General features: G+C 49.6%; 1 protein-coding gene across 7 annotated transcripts in view; it reads left to right on the top strand.

Annotated features, from left to right (window-relative positions):
- Positions 1–14,480, top strand: part of SPATA5 (spermatogenesis associated 5) — a 183,110-nt gene that overhangs the window by 126,317 nt on the left and 42,313 nt on the right. For 3 of the 7 annotated variants that reach the window (XM_053658393.1, XM_053658395.1, XM_053658392.1), the window contains one exon: positions 9,605–9,769. The exons of 2 other annotated variants lie outside the window; for them this stretch is intronic. In XM_053658393.1, the coding sequence (XP_053514368.1) occupies positions 9,605–9,769 (165 nt within the window). Of the gene's footprint in view, positions 1–9,604; positions 9,770–14,480 lie in introns of those variants that run through there. 2 more of the 7 variants (XR_008390277.1, XM_053658396.1) reach the window with 2 other exon arrangements.

Consider the following 14,480-nt stretch of genomic DNA (forward strand, 5'->3'; position numbering starts at 1 on the left):
TTAGCACAACAGTAAACGTATGTAAGATATATTACACATGTTTACTGTTGCCCTAAAGGAATGGAAAATGTGCTCACATTCCCCTGCAGGCCATGGAGCTACTGTTGTTAGTTCCGTGTCCTTGCATTTCTGTCGCTATTGACATGTGGTGCAAGAGCTCAGTCCCCGTTTTCCCGATTGCAGAGGACAAGATGTGTCGCAGTCTGCACGCTCCAATTATCTCAGAGAGGGGCTTCGGTTCCCAGGGCTTCGTGCACACAGTCCCTGCTGGTGGCAGGACACCAGCCCGGGTGACCCTGTTCCCCAAGGAAAGCCCTCACTGCGTGGTGCGTGTTTTCCATCGTGGTGTTTTTTCTGTGCCCGGCCTCCCCTCAGAAGCCCAGGGGGCTGCCGTGTTCCGAGGGGCCCTTTGTGCCCTCCTCCTGGCGTTCTGACGGCAGAGCCGAGGGGCCCTGTGGGCGCAGGTCTGTGTGGCCTCACCTGACTTGGAAGCATAGATGTGTTTGCACGAGGGTGCCAGCCGGGGCTGCCGCCATGTGGCCATCCAGTGGCCCTCGCCGCGGCCTTGCTCACGGTTTGGGGTGGTTTCCTTCATTGTCGGATGGTTACTTCCCAGAATGCTTACTTCCCGGGGTTGGGTGAGCCCAGGGTTCTGAAATATTTAGCAGATAACGACTCAGTAAGTGTTAGCTGTTGCATTGTCGTCGCTGGTCCTCACGCTCTATCATCGGTACAGGGCAACCTGAACACCTTTCATAGTCACAGCGACTTTTACTCAAGGACAGTCAGTAATTTACCCACTTTTAACTTAACAAACTGATTATCTTAGAGACCTGGTGGGCCTGATACTGTGTTTCAGAAATGATGTTGGATAGAAATCGAGCTTCTGTGGAAACTGACCGCTGGGCACCACGAGAAGATTGAGCCCGCTGTCTGCGAAGCTGCAGTCCTCCGCCTGCAGAGACGCTCCCTCCTGTGAAGGAAGTGGAGACCGGTTACTGAGTTTCGTAAACTTCCCGGCAGCTACCTGCGGCCCTGAGGACTTAGTGTGTGCTGGGGAGCAGGCCTGCCTGTCCCATCTGGTCGCCACTGGCCACCTGTGGCTGCCGTGCACTTGAACGGCGCTCGTCCCAATAAAATGTGCTGCAGGTGTAACACACGCTAGATTTCAAAGGCCTATGAAAAAGAAAAGTAAAACACTTTTGAGTAATTTTTACATTGGTGTTTAAATAACACTTTGGATTATTATATAAAATAAAATAAATTATTAAAAGTAACTTTACCTTTTTAAAAATCTTTTAAAATGTAGCTACTAGGAAGTTAAAAATTATATATATGGCTCACACTGTATTTCTCTCGAAGCACTATGATCTGTGGTTTTATCTTTTTCATTGCCAGAATTTGTACAGGAGATGGTGTGTGATATCACAGGTATAATCAGATTGGAGATCTCCTGTGTTTAGGAACCAAGGGTTAGGGGTGGGCTCCGGCTTTCACTTCCGTTTTTTCTGAACTCAGTTGTGTCCTGACTTTGTAGGAAATGCAGTATTTCCACCTGAGCCAACTGAGTGACGGATTTTTCTTCACTTCTGTCGATCTGGTAAACAAGTTAGAACTCGACGTCAGGAATGGCTCCTTCTGCCACGCAGCACTTTCTTTCGTGTCTGCTGCTTTAAATCTCCCCTTCCCTGCAGGGCTCTGGGGCGGGTTTAGCACACGTTTCCCTTGCCGGGAAGGTGTCGTTTTCAGGCACCAGCGGTTCTTGCCCACTGCCGGCCTGTGTGCAGTGGCCGTTTTGCTGCGATGTTGTTGGCGTGGCAGCCGTGCATGGTCCCAGTCTTGAGAATCCCCCTCACGGTCTCCCGTGAAGGGACCCTCCTCGGGAACACGGCGGGCGCTGCTGCTGTAGGGCTGCGGGTCCCTGCTGAGCAAACAGGGCCCCCAAATTTGAGAGGCACTTACTTCTTCTGGCCTTTTTACTTGCTCTGCTCACACACTGTGTATTGTTGCTTTTCATGTGCAGATTGTTGAGGAGCAGGATTTATAGGAAAGGATAATTTTCCGTAAGTTTTTCCAGGGAATTCCTTCAGCACAGGGCCCCGGGGGGGGGGGGGGTGCGGCAGGACAGCGTGGGATCAGTCTGTGAGCGGAGGAGACTCGGGCCAGGGGACTGCGCTCGTGCTTCTCCAGATGATGCGCCTAGACTTCCCGAACTCTCTGGTCCAGCCTGAACTAATCCAAGTCTGGCGGTGACTGGCCCCCAGGATTGTGAGAGGTGGGCTACCGGTCCTGGCCCCCGTCAGCGGAGACCGGGAGGGGTGAAGGCCCGGGAGCCTTGCGTGGGCTTAGACTTGCAGTCTGGGATTCCGGGCCACGTTCTCCCAGTGAACTGACTGACGCTCCCCGTGAACACGTGAAGGGCAGCCCGCGTGCTCTGTTTGGGGCGCTCTCGGGGCCGCGGGGCCGTCCCGGGCGTGCGCAGCGGCTGCCCTTCCCTTCAGAGCTCCCTTCAGTCCCCTGAAATTACTTCAAATAGTCCGTTGCTTTGGTATCTTAGCACCTCCGAGCTCCCCCTCAAAAAAATCTGAACATTTCATTGGAGCTCCTGGAAGATATTTAAACCGATGTCCCACAGGTTTTTTGAGTCTCAGTTTTTCTGGATGAGAACATTTTATTCATTCCACCTGTTCACTCTCCACTCTCCTAGACAACCGTCTGCTGTGCTGTGTCTCTGCACAATTCCAGTACCGTCTCCTCTGTCCTCATGTTCCCTGATGTCTTTTTAATAGGAGGACCATGTCTGTAGAAGTAAAAGCATTCAGTAGAAATAGACTGGAACTCACAAGGATGCTAGAAGTAGCAGGCTTTAAAACAGCTACTATACAGGCACCAAAGGATTTACAGAAAAGCGTAGTTCCGAGGAGATAAATGGAAGCCATGAAGTCAGATGGAAACAGTAGAACTGAAATATACAGCATCCGAAGTAAAATCTCATTGGCTGGATTTGTTGATGGGTTAGGCAGACGTAGCAATGAAACTCTCCACGCTGAAGCACAGAAAGAAGAAAGTGGGGCAGGGTCAGGGAGGAGGCTGGAGCCCTGCAGGACCTTCCAAGTAATCAGAGCACTTACGGAGGGAAGAGCCACTGGGGCAGAAAACCATTTCCTCGAGTTGTGGTCAGAAAAATCTCCAAATAGGATGAAAAATATGTACCTTAAATAAACCCAAAGTAGGATATACATAAAGAAAATTGCATAAGGCACACCATGGTTAAATTGTATAAAACTAATGATAAAAAAAGAACAGTCTTAAAAGTAGATGGAGAAAACAGAGATTCTGCACACAGCAGACAAGATGGTCGTCCTGACCACTTACCGGAACCATGCAGCGCAGAGTGCTGGGGAACGACGCGGTGCCGGACAGCGCGTGGGCGAAGCCGGGTCGTTCTGAGTGAGGACGGCTGCCATTTGTTTAGCACACTGTACTGGGGCTGGTGCCAACAGTTTTAATGGGCATCATCGCATTTAGTCCTTAGGACGGTCCTCAGAGGTGGCAGAATCACCATCTTAGAGTAAAGAGAATGGGGCTCAGAGAAGCCACAGGAACTGGATGCCAAATGTCTCCCACCTCACAAACGGAAAACTAAGGATTTGCGAGACAATCATAAGGATAGGAATGACATAAAGCCACTTTTTTCCCTATTAGCCATACAAAATAGAAAATTTATATAATGACCTTGATTTACTAGATAAATTAATTGGAAGCTGTTTGGTGTGGCTTGTGTATTTGAAAACTGCTGGCAGTCAGTCAACAGGATTTACTGAGCACCTAAGGTGTCTGGCTGGATAGCGAATACCGGTGAGTGAGTGACGTGAACACGGCCCCCGTTCTCACCAAGCTCACAATCCAGCGAAGAAGGAAATGTCATTCTGGCTGCCTCTTGGAGTTGTTCAAGGATTTAATGAAATAGTATATATAAGATTCAGCACAATTGTATATAGCACTTCCACTAAGTAATGTTAAGTATTTAAAAGTAATCAGAGGAACTCAGTGCTGTGTATAAACAAACGCCAGGTGCTGGGGAAACACACAGGAGGGGCAGTGCCTCGCTTGGTCAGGCAGGTGAGGGAGGGCCCCCCGAGTCACTGGGTTTTCAGATGACCGTGCAGAATGGATGGACTGTTAACAGAGAGAGAGTGGAGCACAGGAGATCGTTCTGCTCAGGGGGCACCTGGCTTGGAAAGCCAGGTTGGAGAGCACACAGTGTGTTCTTTATTCTGAGGACAGGGGGAGACGGTGGGAGGTACCAGGGATGTGGGTAGACGGCGGCCGCAGTCACCATTTGCATCAAACAGTCATTTCACTGCTCCAGCATTACGTAGGGACAGTTTTTTTGGGGGGTGACAAGAGGGGACATGAGGGAACCATGAGAGAGTGGGTTGGGCAGTGGGAGTGGGACGAAGTGGATGGGGATATGTTATCTGGAATCCACAGTCTGGCAGTTTTGAAAGTGGAAAATGAGAGAAGATGCGCAATTTCCAGGTTTCTAGGTTGGTGAACAGCCCTTTACTGAGAATGGGAAGTCCTGGAAGCATCACAGGTTTGGAGAAGAAAATAGTGGATGACGCCGGATGTGTTGATTTGGGTGCACTTGTGTGGTGTCCAAACAGAGACATCCAGCAGGAAGTGAGCGACTCGGGTCTGAGTCCGCGGAGAGCCGTGGGCCCTGTGTGTGGTTTGGGGAATCATTTACTTGTGGATGACGATCTGGGCCAAAGGAATGGATGGGAGAGGGAAAATGAAGATGTTAAACGTAGGCGCTGAAGAACTCGAACCTTTAAATTTAGGTAGAGTCGGGGGAGGAACAGCAAGCAAGGGTGGCTGAGTAAGAGCATCCAGAGAAATAAGAGGTGTCACGCAGAGGTTCAGAGTGTTTTAAGAGCAAAACCTGCTTCTTGAATCCTGCCGAAAGTTTGGGCAAGATACAGGCAGAAAAAGTTTCGAGTGTGTGTGTTTTTTAACTTAACAATCCTGAGGTCAGTGATTATATTAACAAGTCATTTTGATGGAGTGATAGAGACAGATTGAGTCAGCTGAGTGCCAAACCTGGGGACCGGAGAGCTTACACAGCTCTGGTTGTGCGAGGGAGAGAAGGAGGGGCAGGAGGGGAGGTGGGGGGCGGTGGGGGCCAGGCTGGTGGTAGGCAGAGGGCACCGACTTTGTTCGGATGGTGCGGGCAGAGCCCCAGAGCCCGAAAAATCGAGTTTCCCGTTCTGGAGGGCGGGGCAGCCTGGGTTCCGAGGGGCTGCTCCTACATCAGGAGCAGGTCCGATGCAGAGTTAGGTAAAAGGTAGAACACCACGGTCAAGGGTAATGTCAGTTCTCACCATCATCACCCTGGAATCAGGGAAACCAGGCCAGCGCTCTGCCATTCTTCTAGGAGATTCTTGTTATGACAAAAAAACAAAACAAAAAAGACAAATGAAGGTACTTAACTGACCTCAAGGAGCAGTATTGAGTAATGCAAAACAAAATTCTTTCATTTTTCTAAAAAGTCACTAAGGCAGAATTGCCTGTTTGAGAACTTTCCTATGAAGAGTCCGGTTAATGTGCCTGAAGCTGTGTTATACCCCACGGCCCACGTGAAAGACAGGTTCAAACGCTTTGTTGGAGAATGTGGTGGACTTGCACTTGAAACCTCCAGGCTCTCTTTAAAGAGGCGTAACGTTCGGCTAGAGGGCCAGTCTTCCCTTCTGGGGTCACACGGAGAGACCCTGCCATGCCCACAGCAGAGCACGTTGGGGGTGATCCCACCGCCGCTGTCGGGCTGTTCTGGGTACAATAGTTTGCTTCCTTTCCTCTTTTCTCAAACCTTCACAAAAAAAAGTAGAGAGAGAAAAACAAATCATCTCTCTTTCCATATTGATATTTAAGGTGGAATAAGTGTGGTTGTAAAAGCATCAGTCGACACAGCATCGACTGGCCAAGCTAAGTATTTGGGTTGGAAATCATGTCTCCCCCAACGGCTTAAAAACAGGGAGGGTCTCTGTGAATGGTAGGTGGCTCCTTCTTGCTGGAAAGGAAGGTCTCTCTGCATTTCTTCCTACGTTTCTGAGCAGTAAAACGAGGTCTAGTTTCATATGTACGTGGGGGCCAAATACACACACACACACACAAACACATACATGCAAAGTGGGTTTGCAGTGTGAATGCAGTGCACACACATCAGTGAGTGTAAATGTGTGTTAAAGTGCCATCAAAGCTCTTGAGAGTAGCGCACTCTCACTAGCCGGCCTGGGTATATTCACCCAGCGAGGCGCCCAGAGCCCTGGCAGCTGTTGGGACCAGCCCTGGGCTTGGGATGCACAGCCAGGGGAGCGCCGGTCTCTGCTCCGTCGTGCGGAGTCCTTCTCTTGTCTCAAGTGTTTCTTTACTGTCCCCCGTCTTAACCGGGGGGAATTAAAAAAAGATTCTTAAATTCGACACCTGTAATTTCATACTCTCTCAGTGTTCAGATCTACTCTAATTAGCGTAGAAATACGTATTCAGACCAAAGTGTTAAAGCAGACACTTTGAAGAATCAGGTTCCCAGGCCACCACTTCCTTCCTTTAGAAGGATCAGCAGGGGGGCCGTGAGTGAGCGGAGGGTCTTCCTCCAGGGAGAGAAGCAGCGCCGAGCCTCTAAAAACATAACAACGTGTCACAGTTCGTGGAGAAGGTAGTTCCGGAAACTGGGGGGAGAGGTGGATCTTTTGCAACAGCTCTGATTTATTTCAAAGAAACTTTGAACTTATTCTAGGCATCTCTCTCTCCTTCTAAAGTCACCTGATTAATAGGCGTCGTTCATGATACCTCGTACAGCTCTTTTGAAACGTTCATTTTCACTCCGCCTTCTTTGTTATGTAATTGTTTATCTTTACTGTCGACTTTCCCACCAGAGAGTAGGCTGCCTCTAACGGCAGGTTTATACTGTTTCATTCCACACTGTAAAGTCAGCAGGGGCTCAGGTAAGGCATTCCACAAATGTCCACTCAGCCGGGTCAAGCCAACACAGTCTCATCTGGAGTATCACGGCAGCAGTGTTATTCCGCTTCTCCCTGCCTCTGTTCACGTCACTGCTGAAGCAGTCATTCTAATGGGAAATGCTGTAACTTCCTATTTCCTAACCATCAATGAAGGGCACCTCAAGGAGAAAAGTCAAGTTCAAGCAAGGTACTTCAGGCCTGTCCAGTTCGGGTGCAACTCCCAGACCCTGACTCCAGCTGCCTCTCGTCCCGTGGCTCCCAGGCCCTTGGGCACCCAGCTGGCCAGACTCGCCCGCCTCCCTCACCTCTGCGCCTCGCCGTCCTTCTCTCTGCTCAGAACGACGGCCCATCTCCGTGGCTATCAGGCAGGCTCCACCTGTAGTTCAGGTTTTCTCTTTTATACGATCGACCATGACTGTTCCAGGTATAGAACTTGTAATTTGGCGTACAGGTTAAAAGGGAGGGCAAACGAATCAGCCCAACGGGTTACAGTTTAACTGCGTTGAACTCTAGCTCCACCATTCATGAGCTGTGTGTCTGGACAAATCATTTCCGTCTCCCCGTCCTTCAAAACGCTTAACTGCCCTGGTATCCACTCAGAGGATGAGTGTCGGACTCAAAGGCCAGTGCCTGGCACACGGCGGGTCTGCTTCACTTTAGGTGCCATCGTCACTGTCCCTGCTCTTGTGTGTGTACCCCCGGACCCGACAGCCCCTTGCGTCCAGGCTATGAGAGCTGTCTTTGGACCCGACACCTGGCATGTGGCAGATGTGAGCACTCTGAGTGAGTGAAACAATGACTGTTCCAGAACAGTGGGGTTGGCATGTTACAGTGCAGCTTCTTGACCTTGTGTTTCTGACTCTCCGTGTTTAAAGAGGCTCCTCCGTAACAACCCCCCACTTGCCTCTTCCTCTCCTGCTTCTTTCCACAGCCTCTGAACGGCTCGGTTTGCAGCCCCGGGATGTTTTCAGTCTGTGGGTTTTTTTCTTTTGTTGTTTTAATCAGAAGTTGTTTGTGCCAAGTCCTTCCTTGGCTTCGGTATTTGCTTCTATCACATCTTTCTGGATACTTCATCCTAAAAAGGGTACCTACAGAAATGCGCTGTTTTTCACTCTTCATAAGTGAGTGTCTCTTAAATCTTCAGGAAATGCCATTGAAGATGTCCCGCCGGTTTGCACTCCTCCACTGTTTTGACGGAGAGCCATCGGTTACTCTGGCCACTGTCCCCCCACCCGGCCTGGCACCTTCTGGGCTTCATTGCCCTCGGTCCCCAGCAGCTGCACTGTTGTGTGTTCAGGTGCAGTTTTCTTTTTTTTTTTTTTAATTTTAGAGCCAGTTCTTTTTTTTTTTTTTTTTAATTTTATTTATTTATCTTTAGAGGGGAAGGGAAGGAGAGAGGGAGAGAAACATCAGTGTATGGTTGCCTTTTGTGCGTCCCCTGCTGGGAACTGGCCTGCAGGGAACTGGCCTGCAACCCCAGTCTGTGCCCTGACTGGGATTCGAACCGCGATCGTCTGGTTCACAGGCCCGCGCTCAATCCACTGAGCTACACCAGCCAGGGCCAGGTGCAGTTTTCTTTGTGTTTGTTTTGCTGGAGGGTCACTGAGCCTTTTAATTATGTGAGTTTAATGTTTGTTTGCCAGTTCGGGGACCCTTTGGCTCTTCTCAGTTATTTTTTTCCTGCCACATTTTCTCTTCTGTGACACTGATTACATGTACGTTAGACCTTTTGACACTGTCCCACAAGAGTGACCTTTTAATGTAAATCTGACCTTTTTACCGTCCTACCCACGACCTTCCAGGAGCTTCGCGTTACAGGTGGCACGCAGCCCAGCTGGCTCCTTTGGGTGACCGCACCCGTTGCCTCCTCTCAGGCTTTCTGTCACCCCCTCTACACACGCACGGTTTGGACCCTGGTCTCTTGTAGTAGCCTAAATGGAGGTGTGCTCCACATACCATGGTGCTCCCTCGTGTAAAACGTACGGTTCAGTGGCTTTTAGCATGTTCACAGACACGTGTAACCGGCCCCACCGTCGGTTGTACCTGCGTCTGCCCACACTGTGTCCTGGTGCCGGGCACGGTGTCCCCAGGCAGATGTGTTTATTAGCTCTCGGGTGGTCTAAGCATCGCCGTCAGTAAGACACAAGGACGGTTATATGGCTGCGTTCACTTGTGGAGGCGTGCCTGAGGGCTGCGCTTTCTGAGCGCGCTCGATGCAGTGTACCCCGTGTTTTCAGAGCTGCTGCCGGAAGTTACAGAAAAGACCCCCTTTCGATGTGATGAGCGCAAGTCCTGTTTGCGTCCCCTGAGAGACACGGGTGGTCTCTCACTGACCCGATGGTTGCTGAGGAGTGAAAAGCCTCTCAGAAATGCTGCTTTTCTATTTTCAAAAGTACCCTGAACATTGTTTATTGATTTGAATCTTTAAAATAGACTGTAGAGTCTCCAGCGGGCGTCCTGTTCACCAGTTTTCAGCAGTGGTTATTCGTGGGATCCTGCGCGTCCTTCCCTCTGGGCGCCGTTGGTGCGAGGGTCGGGTCTGGGCCTGGTTAACCTGCGTCGCCCCCTCTCCTCTCCAGGCGTTGATGCGGCCGGGAAGAATCGACAGAATCATCTACGTGCCTTTACCAGATGCGGCCACGCGGAGGGAGATCTTTAACCTGCAGTTTCACTCCATGCCAGTCGGTCAGGATGTGGATCTGAATGAACTCGTCCTCCAGACGGACACCTACTCGGGAGCAGAGGTGAGGATGCTCTGAAGAGACGGTGGGGGGCAAAGTGGGGGCTTGGGGTGGCAGCCGCTTCAGGAAATTGCGTGTTACACAGTCTCGAGACAGGAAGGGCACCGAGTGACAGGCGGTCACTCAGAGAAACCGCATTTTACCTGACCTCCGTTACATCTCAGTTCTCTACACCTGGCTCCTGCCAGTGCCCAAACGCAGTCTTCAGAGAGGCAGCGTGACCTGGGGCAAGAGCACGGGGCTGGAAACAGAGGTCCTCTTAGGAGCCTCTTGACACAGCAGCTTCTGAACACACACACCCTCTGAACTTCGATCCCTTGACCCATCGGATGGAAGCGATGTGCCACCACCTCGGTCATTTTCTCACTGAGATCGTAAAAGTGAAGTTAAGGTTTCGGGTATAATGAGAGCACTGTGGAGTTCAAAAGTCTTGCCAAAGAGAGTATGTTATTATCCTTTATCTTTTTGGAAAAGTATCTCAGTCTACTTGTGGATTAACCAAAAAAAAATTCTCTTACAAAAACTGCAAAGGGGACATGTCTGCCCTCAACTGAGAAAATGCTCAATAATAGCAGCAGGAACTCTGAAAATCTGAAAGTTTTAAGTAGGGCAGAGAAACATTTTCTTTTGTCCTTACCAACTATTTACTTGGGCTATTTTTATTTATAAAATTCAATTCCATTAAAATCATTGTGCATCTTTCTACAAGCATTTAAGAAAAGAACAAACTTAACACCAAAATGTCTCTGAATACCACTGATACAGATTTGTACTGGGAAACTGGTATTTTTTAAGCAAAATATCATAGATTGTTTTCATTCTGAGTTATCTAGCAGACCGGAACTATGAGTTCTGTTTTGCTTGCTACTGGGTTTATCGGTCTCTGTGAACCCAGAGATGAACATGGCACCGATTGTGAGTGGTACCCAGAGAGTTCGAAGGTCACTTTACCCGTGGAATTGAACTTCGTCTGTCACACTGTCGTAGCTAATAGCAACTGCCAGTTAGAGTCCAAATACACTCATTGTTCTGCCTGAGGTACGAACTGTGTGTATTGGATTTCCCCACTTAGGGCTTTCCGTTGCGGTGGGTGGAGGGAAAGCCACGTAGGAAGTAGCCTGAGATGCAGATGGAGTGCACTTTAAAGTCCTGCTAAACAGTCGTTCTAGCGAGCATCTCCTTGGGAGGACCATCCGTCACGTTGAAGTGGACACGGAGCCGCTGCTAATGTAGCATCCACCAATGCGAGCAACAAATGGTCAGAAACTTTCAGGAGTTTAAGATGGAATTTTATTGGCCAAAGCTTTACCTGCGCAGGGGCGAACTCTCGAGGTGTCCGGAGACACCGTGCCCAGAGGCTGCAAATGAGAGTCGTGCCTGGCGCTTACAGCCTAGGGTTTTTATTGGGGTGAGCAAGCAAGCAAATACAGAAGCAGACGTAGCTGTTAGCAATTGGCTATCTCAGGGAACACACATGGCTATGCTTTCTGCTTGCAGCAGTGGATACTTCTCTCCAAAGACAAAGTCATGCACAGGCGGTTATCTTGTTCAGCACTCTTTGTACTTTCTGTATTTTCTATCTTCCTTGCTGAGTCTGGAGCCTGCCTCGGATTCCTTGTTCCTCTTGGCTTCTTTTATCTAATTCCGGGCCTAACACTGACGGGCTGCCGCTGTGTTTTGGGAGTTCACTTTTGGATGTGAGACCAAGGCCTGGCATCATGAGCGTGATCTGTCAGGTTGGCAAGGAAAAGACGCCATAAATCTTTCACTCGACCTGAGTGAGGAGGAAGAGCAGTTAGCAAGGTGTAAAGGTGCCGTTCTCACTTGGAAGTAATTTAGGGCGGTAACAAGGAAGAGCAAAACAAAAATCAAAGCCAGTGAGGTTCTGTCTGGCTGAGAGGAAAGAACTCCGGTGGTGCCAGGGATCACCGTACCAGCTTGCTGGTTCTTACATGGTACGCGCCTTATTTACTCTAAAACACGGGCACATTGGTTTCTGATTAATGTTTATATCAGATCTTCTAAACATAGTCACAGGAAAAGTAGCGGGAAATTCTGTTCATCCTCAGATTATGTTTCTTGTGTCCCATAATGCTTGGGTAGGGGAAGGGTATCCGCTGTGGTCCTAATTATGATCAGTACATTTCTACAACTTCATAGAAACTTTATTCCAGAGCTGTATCTTACCAGTTCTTTAAAGTCTTAAAATTAGTAAATAAGAAATGTAAGACAGATAACATGTAGCTTCAGATAAAATATAAGATCTCACACCCCACCACCACCCCCCCCCGCCATCACAGTGAAAATGGTGAGGTTGAGAGCTAAACTTAGTTTCGATCTTTGTTTAAATGGCGAAACGAGTCCAAAGCCAGGACCTTGGTCACCTGCCTCCTGCACACTCAGTGTGTTACCACTGATGTAACCAATTGACTTCCTCCCCAGGCCAAGGCCGTGCCTTCAGCAGAGAACCCCCTACATGTACATGTTTAACAAACACGTACTGAACTGGGAAAGGAATGGAGGGTTTTCAAAACCATATTTAGGTGCAGCAGCCCTTCCTTCTTGTGTGTCAAAGGGGAGCCCTCTCCCTTGGCGGAGGAGCGCCCTGCTGTGGGCCCAGCCTCTTCTCAGAGTTGGGGAGTCTCTCTGGTGGCACCTTTTGGTACAGAAATGAAACCCCAGACCAATTAATTGTCCTCACGGGAGAGTAGATTGGTGGACATTGTATAGAGGTAATTTATGTAAGTGCACCCTGTTAGGTGATGAAGCGGGATTGGGCCAGGTAAGGCAGAGATGAGGGAGTTGCTAACAGTCTGTGTTCCCAAACATAAAATGTTCATTTAACTGTGTGAGGGTTCTGGTTTTAGTTTTAACTTCAGTGTAGAGGGTGATCGGACTGGAGGTGAAGGGGCTGGGGAGGTATTTAAAACAGGACTTCTTTCCACCCTGTGCTCTGCTGTGCCCGGTGAGCCTCGTTCTGCAAAAGCTTCCACAGGCCCAGCATTTGCAGTAGCTCCTTACAGCCTTCTGAGTGGCTCCGAGGTCTTTCCCTGGGGAGGGCATCGGTCCAGAGACCTGCAGCGTCTCTGTAAACCCGGGAGAGCCCCCGGGGGAGTTGGCTGCCCGCTGGGGGGAGGGACACGGCCCCTGGGGAGCAGCCCTGGGGGCTGGCAGGCAGCATCTTCCAGCCAGGCCTGTGCCTGCCACCCCGCTGTGGCCAGGACCGCATTGTCTCTGGCATCTTGGCTGTAGCTCCCAGTTAATGGAAAAACATATTGCCATTTAAAAGCAGATGGGAATTTAGCTCAGGAGGAAATAATAAGTCTTTTTTAGTTGTAGCTATTGTTTGCTTTAGCTTTGATTTTTGTTTGAGTTATTTGTAGCAGATTCCACTCCATTTTTTCATTTGTTTTTTATCACATTATCCTAGTTACTTTAGGAAAACTGTTATCTTACCCACCGACAGGAAGCCAACAATCACAAACGAGTGCACAGGAAAGCCATGGCTGGGTTCCTCACCTGCACGCCCTGCGCTCAGGGCCAGGGAGGCCGGGGAGACACAGGGCTTCCTCTCTGGGTGGGATTTGCTGGCGTGGGAGCTGCAGGTTTGTTTGCATTGCAGGGGACCCTCCTTTAGTGCCCATGTCATTGAGTGAGACTGAGAATATAGTCACGCCAGGCGCCAACGACACATTTCATAAATAGTATAGGCAGCCACAGCAGTTCTTGTACATGGCGCGATTTCAGGGGCCCTCTTCCAAGACAGGCAGTAAAGTGGGAAAGAAAGCATTTTAATGTTGTAGTTGAGTTAACTTCTAATAGAATTGTAGCTCCTTTCAGGGTAGTTTCAGGCAGGTTACGGACTTCTTTGAAACCTCATTTTCCTCATTTGTAAACTATCCATGTGACTGAGGTGTTTTGAGGTTGAAATAAGATAAATGTCAAAGCCCCGAGACACAGTGCCCCACACAGGAGTGCGTTGTGGGCACCTCCGTCTTCATCGCTGCCCAGTCCCATCTCCACTCAGCATGCTGTTTGCTGCCCAAGCGTAGGGGGTTGTGGGTAACGCGGTTTCCATTGTCTTGGTAGCCAGATAATTTTCCTGAAAGTAAAGTGATCATTGAGTTTGCCTCTTACCCTTTTCTTCAAAATTTAAAAAAACCTACTTATGAATCTACTGTAGAAAGTCTTTTAAAAAGCAGTTTGTTACTTGAATGCATCGCACGCTAGGTTTTATGAAGCTTTCCCTCCCGTCATGTAAAGTCAGTCTGTGAGTATGCATCCCCATTTTACCGAAACGATGTGTCTCGCCCTGAATTCTGTTCTGTGGCCTGCACCTTCCTGTGGCTCCAGGTCACCGCACCGGGTCTACAGACTCTGGAAGGGCGCTGCTCCCGGGGCGGGAGCTGTTGCTGCTAATAAAAGGAGGGCCTTAGCTTTCTATCTCGATGATTACTTCTCTGACATCCGCTCTTTTCTCCCACTTGGTGAAAACAGAGGGCGCAATTGTAGCCACTCCGGCTGCCGGTGCTCTCCAGCACCAGTCTCAGACGATTTAAATCTGGATCAGTGTGCTGGAATCTGGCGTGGTTTGACCCCACGTGTGACCCCGCCAAACAATACCGGGCAGTAAAGATCCTGGAGCCGGACACCTCGTGGCCTCTGGGTGGCGCTGTCAGCGGGCGGCCGGATGGCGTTCTGTCTCCGGGTGAGT

This window comes from Artibeus jamaicensis, unplaced genomic scaffold (assembly GCF_021234435.1).
Source record: "Artibeus jamaicensis isolate MK-2021 breed Jamaican fruit bat unplaced genomic scaffold, CSHL_Jam_final scaffold_537, whole genome shotgun sequence".
Lineage (NCBI taxonomy): Eukaryota > Metazoa > Chordata > Mammalia > Chiroptera > Phyllostomidae > Artibeus > Artibeus jamaicensis.